The 8532-nt window shown below is 30.3% G+C and overlaps 2 protein-coding genes across 2 annotated transcripts in view; both read right to left on the reverse strand.

Moving 5' to 3' along the window:
* Nucleotides 1-2546: 2546 nt before the first annotated feature.
* LOTGIDRAFT_168664 (hypothetical protein) lies at nt 2547-3919 on the reverse strand (the record flags this gene model as incomplete). The annotated part of the gene is made up of 2 exons (XM_009066549.1): nt 2547-3428; nt 3695-3919. The coding sequence occupies 2 exons, from the start codon at nt 3917-3919 to the stop codon at nt 2547-2549; spliced, it is 1107 nt and encodes a 368-aa protein (XP_009064797.1).
* A 1798-nt stretch (nt 3920-5717) lies between these two features.
* The window catches only part of LOTGIDRAFT_236238 (hypothetical protein), a 4058-nt gene continuing 1243 nt past the window's right edge, over nt 5718-8532 (reverse strand). Inside the window, exons 3-5 of the mRNA XM_009066550.1 lie at nt 7070-7156; nt 6829-6942; nt 5718-5853 (exon numbers count right to left, since the gene is read on the reverse strand). Coding sequence (XP_009064798.1) covers nt 5852-5853; nt 6829-6942; nt 7070-7156 — 203 coding nt within the window. The 3' untranslated portion in view covers nt 5718-5851. The remainder of the gene's footprint in view (nt 5854-6828; nt 6943-7069; nt 7157-8532) is intronic.

The following is an 8532-nucleotide window of genomic DNA, read 5'->3' on the forward strand; positions in this document are numbered from 1 at the left end:
CAGGAAATTTTTGAAATTTCGACCCCAAATTTTTTCTCTTTTTTGGCTTAAATCGATTTTGGGGGACCGGGGAACGTCAAAGTTGTTTCCTGCAATTTGGCGAAAAACTAGAGGCAAAAATCCGGTCTATTTTCAGTAGTATATGTATTTATATATTGAACGCACATAGGCATAAAACGTTCCATTTCATTCCACGTATTTATGCCTAAGTGCGTTCAATATATAAAGACCCATCTATTTCCATCATAATTTACACATATATATCCCTTATATTTCACCATTACCTTCAAATCACATATTACCCCTCCCGCTATTTTTACATGATTTATTTATCTTAGAAAACCGTTGTGGTCTGGTTTTATCAAGCTTGACAGACTTAGTTTCCCCTTTAACCATGTTATATAATTACATTATTAAAAATTCATAATAGCTTCTGAAATGCATTAGTCAATTGGTGTAGTACTAAACTTGTATAAGTCAAAATCAATATACGCATATTCGAAGTATTTTATTACAGATCAATATATTATGAACCTTACACACCATAATTTAGTTATTGTAAACGTAATTTCATAGTATAACCTGAATATTCGTGGAAACTGGCTGGCCTGCAATGGCGGTTTTAAAAAGTCCTTCAAAACCCGAAAATAGGCTAAAAATCGGACAAATTTTGATCGTTTTGGTCAGGAAATTTTTGAAATTTCGACCCCAATTTTTTTTTCTCTTTTTTGGCTTAAATCGATTTTGGGGGACCGGGGAACGTCAAAGTTGTTTCCTGCAATTTGGCGAAACTCTAGAGGCAAAAATCCGGTCTATTTTCAGTAGTATATGTATTTATATATTGAACGCACATAGGCATAAAACGTTCCATTTCATTCCACGTATTTATGCCTAAGTGCGTTCAATATATAAAGACCCATCTATTTCCATCATAATTTACACATATATATCCCTTATATTTCACCATTACCTTCAAATCACATATTACCCCTCCCGCTATTTTTACATGATTTATTTATCTTAGAAAACCGTTGTGGTCTGGTTTTATCAAGCTTGACAGACTTAGTTTCCCCTTTAACCATGTTATATAATTACATTATTAAAAATTCATAATAGCTTCTGAAATGCATTAGTCAATTGGTGTAGTACTAAACTTGTATAAGTCAAAATCAATATACGCATATTCGAAGTATTTTATTACAGATCAATATATTATGAACCTTACACACCATAATTTAGTTATTGTAAACGTAATTTCATAGTATAACCTGAATATTCGTGGAAACTTATTCTGCGTCGGATTGAAAGTTTATATTGATTACTAAGAGCATATCTAATGTGAAGTCAATTTTAACTACAGGCAAATAGAACAAGTTATTGTTTATCTAGTTTCTAAAATGAGGGAATCAACAAGCCATTTCTAGGAATCTAATCAAATATATAACGTGTTAACATTGAGTTTGAAGCTTTATTTGAGACATTAGTCTAACACAAAATTACAGGTGAAATATGTCAGAGGAAAGAATGTCAGTAAGCTCTCAAACTTCAGACGCAGGTATGTACATTTTAGAGTCGTTTTAAAATGTAATTATCTGTCTTTTATAGACGGGTGGCGTACAAACGGGTGCTGAATAGTTTCCCTCGTTAAAACAAATTTTTTTTTTTCAGTTCAAGATGATGTCAATCCGATTTATCTAAGTGCAATAGATTTTATTCACATACAACGTCTAATTATCGATTGTTGTTTCAACAGCATAGAGTTTCTTATACAGAACATTATGGTTATTGAATCAATGTTTATTCCTCCTTCACTACTCGTTGCTAAGGGGTGATCTTTTAAAATCGCCGCCTAACAACCAATGTGTTTGTTAGTTACATTCTCGGTATGTCTGACAATACAATGGATTATTGATTTTACCCTGAGTGAATACCAACTCTTTTGGTGTATTTCTATTTTAAATTGTTAATAGAATGTAACATGTTGAGTTTATTCTTACTTCACCACACGTTGCTAAGATCAGTACATAGTAACAAATGTGTTTATATGATACTTCAACTTGAGGGATATAGTATTGTGAAAGTTGTTACCTCCCTTTAATTGTTGTAGATTATACAGGGCAATAGCTAACACATTGTTGAACTTATTTATATGTATTATTTCCCTATAATTGTTATTTTGTTTTAATAAAAATTACTTACTTACAAAAAAGTGTCTTTATTAAACATCCACACTCCGCTGTATTAAAAATTACCTTAAAATATTAAATTAGTTTTAAATTAGCGATGGGTTAAAAATTTAAAATTTTCCCCCTAGAAATGGCAGATAGAAAACTAGATCCAATCTTTAAATTACTGTATATATTTTCCAATATATTTTTTAATTTTATATAAGCGATTAACTCTGCTGTTTTCGTAGTTAATTTCTAATTCTTTAGTTTCTACATTTTCTGTACCATTGATAAACTGAAGAACTTTACGAGCGGTGAATTGACGATGAGATGATTGTGAGTTTTGTGTGAAGAATATTGAATCAACTTTTACCTGCATTAGAATTTTTCCTCGAAAAAAAAATGTGATGGATGATTATATCCACCATCAAAAATTTGTAGGGGATAACCAATATCTGTAACAGAAAATGCTCTTATATTTGCTGTAAATCCATATTTTTTCAATTCATACTCTTTTGATTTGTCAATATTAGTAGTAATAGAAGCATCTTTATCTATCAAATTTACAAATGGAAGATTGAAATAATATGATTTATTTTCTTCCTTGAGATTCTTTTCTAATGCGGCTATATTTTTTTCCTGTTTTAAAACTTCGTTATTAATAGTGGTTATCTGTTGTTGAATAACACTATCATCAATATTTTGTATTTGTTGTTGAATATAGGTGTTGATTTCGCTATCATCAATATTTTGTATTTGTTGTTGAATATAGGATTTAATTTCACTATCATCAATATTTTGTATTTGTTGTTGAATATAGGTGTTGATTTCGCTATCATCAATGTTCTGTATTTGTTGCTGAATATAGGTTTTAATTTCACTATCATCAATATTTTGTATTTGTTGTTGAATATAGGTTTTAATTTCACTATCATCAATGTTTTGTATTTGTTGATGAATATAGGTTTTAATTTCACTATCATCAATGTTCTGTATTTGTTGATGAATATAGGTTTTGATTTCGCTATCATCAATGTTTTGTATTTGTTGCTGAATATAGGTTTTAATTTCACTATCATCAATGTTTTGTATTTGTTGTTGAATATAGGTGTTGATTTCGCTATCATCAATGTTTTGTATTTGTTGTTGAATATAGGATTTAATTTCGCTATCATCAATATTTTGTATTTGTTGTTTAATATTTGTTAGTTCTTTTTGTAATTCACGGTTAAGTTTAGTTTCCAGATCATTTAATTCCTGCTGAAATGTATCTTCAATTTCACCTGGATATTATCTATTAATATCTAATTTTTGTTTTGCAATCTTATTATCTAATTTAGATATAAATGAAATTAAATTTTATAACTGAGTTTTGTTCACTACATTGACCAATTGTTTTTGAATAAAACTTATTAAACCTGCTACCTCTTGCTGTAGTTTAGTATCATTAATACAAAAATTATTATTTAGTTGACGTTTGAAGAATCTTTTCACATTCCTTACTTTATCTTCTAAATTTTATTTACCTCAATTGAATTTATTTGATACCATATACAATTCTTGTGAACAGCACCATTATCATTTTCTGCAGACTTTAAATTAGTTATTTTGAAATTGTTCATATCTAAATCACCTTGAAGAGTGTCTCCAATTTGATCCACAAAGTAAAGTTTTGCTCTATTTACCCAAGCTGTAGTGTTAGGTTTTTTAGTATCTAAAGGTAAAGAACCTAATCCAAATTTGTTCGCCATTTTTATTAAGATAAATTTATTACAATTTCTTCAAACTGTTGTTTTCCCACACTCAACTGATGTAAAACCCAAAGTAAAAGCTGTCTACAAAACTTTTGTCCTGGTATTTGAATTTGAAAGGTAGAACATTTAATTGGTTTATTAGTTAATTTCAGTATCTCTTCAGTGGGTTCTAATTCAAAAGAATCAAAGAAATACAATTTATTCGAAGAGTCTTGAGTGATGAACTTCTTTTTGATTCGAAGTATGTATATTTGTTATAGCTTAAAATTTACCTTTCTTATCCCTGAGATCATTTATTTCATCTCGCATACAATAATAAAACGGTGATAAATTTAACTCATTTGCCCATCTCATACGTTGAAAGTTAGTGGTTGTATCAGTTCCATATTTATCGAGAAAACTATTCATTTTTAAAAGTCAGTTTTTTTAAGTAAAATTTACATATGATTTGTTCTTTGTTTTGATCGATTAATTCATATGTCGGAGGTGTGTGCTGTTTACTTTATCAACGATAAATATTTCGTTTGTCCAGTATATAACGTAACTTTTTTAGAATTTACTTTTATATTTGAAAATACGAACGCGATCTCCAACTTTGAATTTGGGTTTAATATTTAAATTGTTAATCCCGTTTTCAAAGTTGTTTCGAGTGTTGATTGATTTTATGATATTCGGGTTACTCGAGGCTTGTGTTGGCGTCACATCTATAGACTATTGCATTTTGTTATTGTATTCATCGACAACAACTGGTAATATTTTAAGCCATTTTTCAGATTTCAGTTCTGTGTATTTCTTGAATAATTTGATTTTAAGAGTCCTATTAAATCTTTCTATTACTACAGCTTTACCTTCGTTATGCGTGTTGTAAATTTCAAACCCCAGAGATTTCACATTTCTGTTACAAAACTATGTTCCAGCATCGACCCATAATTTCTGTAGTTTTCTGCTAGATTGTTTCATGATCGTTTCAAAAGCATGTTTGACTGATAATCCTGTTTTGTTTTTCAAAGGAATAACCCAAGTATACCTTGTATACAAATCTATAACTGTTAAACAATATTCATATCCTCTTTCGACCGGCATATTAATTAAATCAGCTGACCATATTTCATCTTTACTTTAACTTTTAAAAAATTTTTAGTTTTTCTAATTTCATCTGCTAATCCCATTCCCAATTTCATCTTTGCTTATAAAAGTTTTATGATTAGGGCCCTTTGCATTCTCTCTTTGAAAATTGGATTTGGAATATTTTTTGAAGTTCGTATATCATTTGTTTGTCTGCTTCGTGTCTGGATGTTATGTTTTTGTTTCTGTATAGTATGTCGTGTTTAAGTGCGGCAGCGTCAACTCTATTGACAGGTTCTTCACCTGGTTTGGGTTTATCTTATCGTTTTCGTCTAATCGTAGATCTAACCTATTACTTGGACCAGTATAACTATTACCCGGAAGGTGTTTTTCTCCAGGATATTTTGCCTACAATGAAAAAGTATTGAGATTTGTGAAGGGATGTATAGTCAATTTGCGCCATTAATCCATGCTGTACCGATTTGTCTAATACAATGATTCAAAGACAAATGTAAAGTATCTTACCAACTACTCACATAAGGATTGAAATGCTTAAATCAAATGTTTATATTCACATGTAACTTAACTAAAGTCAATTACATTTATCTTTGAATCAGTGTATTAGACAAATCGATAGAGCATGGATTAATGGTTCAAATTGACCTCCATAGTAAAGGTGTCTATGAAATGTATTTCCACTCCTGCATTCAGACAACTAAGACCTAGAGATGAAGGTGATATTTTTATCATTATATATGATATCATATAATATAATGTAAACAACATTTTTATTCATCTATTTTATTTCGATCATCAACGTCTGTAATAATTTTTTTTTCTAACTGACATCTGTAGCTTCTTCACTTCTACAAAAATAAAAACATTTTTTAATTTCTATTCTAAATAGAGAAAAAACAATACACCGTGAAGTTAAGGAAAGGAAGTTAAGCAACCATCAATTAATCATAATTTTGATTTCTTTCAACTGTGTATGAAGTTTGAACAATCTCTTCTCATCTCTTTAAGTGAGTACCGGGGTATTAATATTTGACTCAGTCCGTTAAGGTGTGGGATTATCGATACGGTAGAAAATAGTAGAATAGAATCGTGCCCGCACCGTGTTTGTTCCTTACCTCGTGTATTCATTTCTCCTATTTTCTTCTAAAGATTGTTTGTCCATGTGTCATTTGTTTTTACAAATCATACAACGACCAACTTTTGAACAGTTGGAATTGTCAAGTATAACTAAATTATCAATTGAGTTTAGTATTTGCAGGCACAGAACAAAAGATGATTGTCGAATATTCAAAAGATCAGAACTTAAAGCTAAAACACCTCTTAGGATGACCAAAAAATTGAAATTTTTAAACTTGGTTAAAATGGGTCTTTGTTCGTCAATATACTTACCTGGTGTCATAACTATACAAAAGAATCTCTCAATAATCAAATAAATATAACACAAACTAAGTAATAATCATATAAACTGAGTAATTTGGAAACATGCCTAGAAGCGTATTTCAATATCCATTTAGTTTAATATAGATATTCTCTTGTTTCGTCATGGCGATGGCTACACAGATTTTCCTTAATCAATGTGTTTGTATACGATGCAAAAAAAAAAACAAAACAAAAATTGTGCCTACAGACATTTTTGAAACGGCAAAATGTGCCTGTGCACGGTGTGCGTGCGTGTGCGGTTTTGTTGAAGCCTGGTAATTGCAACTGATTAATATAAACACATATGGGAGAATCTAGCCCTCCTTTTCCCGAAAAATAAGTATAATCACGCTATGTTAGTCGTCGTCTTAAAATTGTATAAAAATTCTAAAGTGTATACTTACAACCGTAGTAACAACAAAATAGACCATCATCACAATACTCATTCATTTCGTCTTGTCCTCGCTTACATTCACTTTTACAATCTTGGTATTCAAGCATTTCACATCGCATTTCCTCTAAAAATAATGAAGACGTACTAGTGAAGACGTACACAGCAAATATCGTCATACGATTTGAATTTAATTATGTTTCAACTGTTTAATTCGGAAATTTCTGTAAGGGAACTTTATTAATTGTACTCACCACAAAAAGTACCACCAAAATATTCTGTACAATTACATGATCCATCAGACAGTACTGTTCCATTATTTTTACAAGGATTCACTATTTCTAAAACAACAAGGTTGAAGCTTTTATTGAAGAAACAAAACTTGGGACTCCCAATATCAGTCAGTCTAATAAAATCATAACCTTTCCTAGTGGATTTTTAGTAGTTTTATTTTTACTCAACCACTTAAGTAGAGTAAAAATAAAAGCCAATAAAATACGGAACGAAAGTTTTGTCAAATTGTTATTAGATTGAACTATATTATATTCAAATTTTCAGCATTTTTGCTCTAAATTAAAAATGATGAAATGTCAGGAAAATATTGTCATTTAAGAAAACAATGCAGGACTCAATAGCACCGCAATTATACTCCACTTTTTTTTTAACAAATCTAAAAATATGAGTTTATAGGTTTTTGCCCCAAAATATGTGTCAGAATGTACCAAATCAATTCAATTTTGCGAAATTGTTTTTGACACTCAGACGCACTATGAGATGCTTGCGACTATGACATCTCCACATTTTTATACTCCCAAATGACACGATACGAAACAACTTTTCGAGATTGATAATATTATTTACAAGGTTTCTACATAAAAAATTCCAATAAAGATTCCTGTATGTGAATTGAAACGTTTCTAAAATTGAAGAAAGGAGTTGTTTTTCCATAATAGTGTTCTTATTTATTTAAGATTTTAACATTGTGTTTACGTATGCCCTCTCGAGAAAAACAATTAGAAACTAAAGCCTTAAGACTAATGTCACTGAAGCAGTGCGTTGCATCCTGGGAGACGTTCATGAAGTGAAAGGCATAAAAATGAAAAAGATGCACATTTTAAATGTTATGAGATCTTCTTTCAATGGCTATGTAATTTGGTTGAAAATTGCAGAGGGGGGGGGGGAGTGGCTATTCATTGAAGGGTAGTTCTGAATACAAGTGACCGTTAGTACAAGTTTGTCTGTAGATCATTGAAACATATGACATATTCCTTAATTGTCTGTTTAAATTTAGCCGTTAAAAAGTCGTAATTTAGATCAAAATATCAAATGATATACTTCATCATACTTCATTCTGTTTAAAAGCGGAAATGACGTACAAAATTTGACTGTACCACATTATCAACATTAAAGTAACTCTCTTTGCATTTAAAATTTCAGATCAATCGATGCAAAAGCAAAAAAGTTGGAAAAAAATCGAAAAATTTGATCGAAAAAAGTGAGCGACGAATTTTCGAATTTTGTAATTTTTCAAGTGCTATCAGGTTAGAATTTACAGGTAGATTGTAAAAATGAAAACCCGAAAAAAAATCGATGCAAAAATGCGCCTTCTAGAGCCGATTTTCGACTTTTTGCACATGTTGAACTGTGTCACTTCCGTTTTTGCAAAAATGTTCCAATTCATATCTAAGCACATCGTTGCCTATATAGAAGGTCTATG

This window comes from Lottia gigantea (genome assembly GCF_000327385.1).
Source record: "Lottia gigantea unplaced genomic scaffold LOTGIsca_77, whole genome shotgun sequence".
In the NCBI taxonomy this organism is placed as follows: Eukaryota; Metazoa; Mollusca; class Gastropoda; family Lottiidae; genus Lottia; species Lottia gigantea.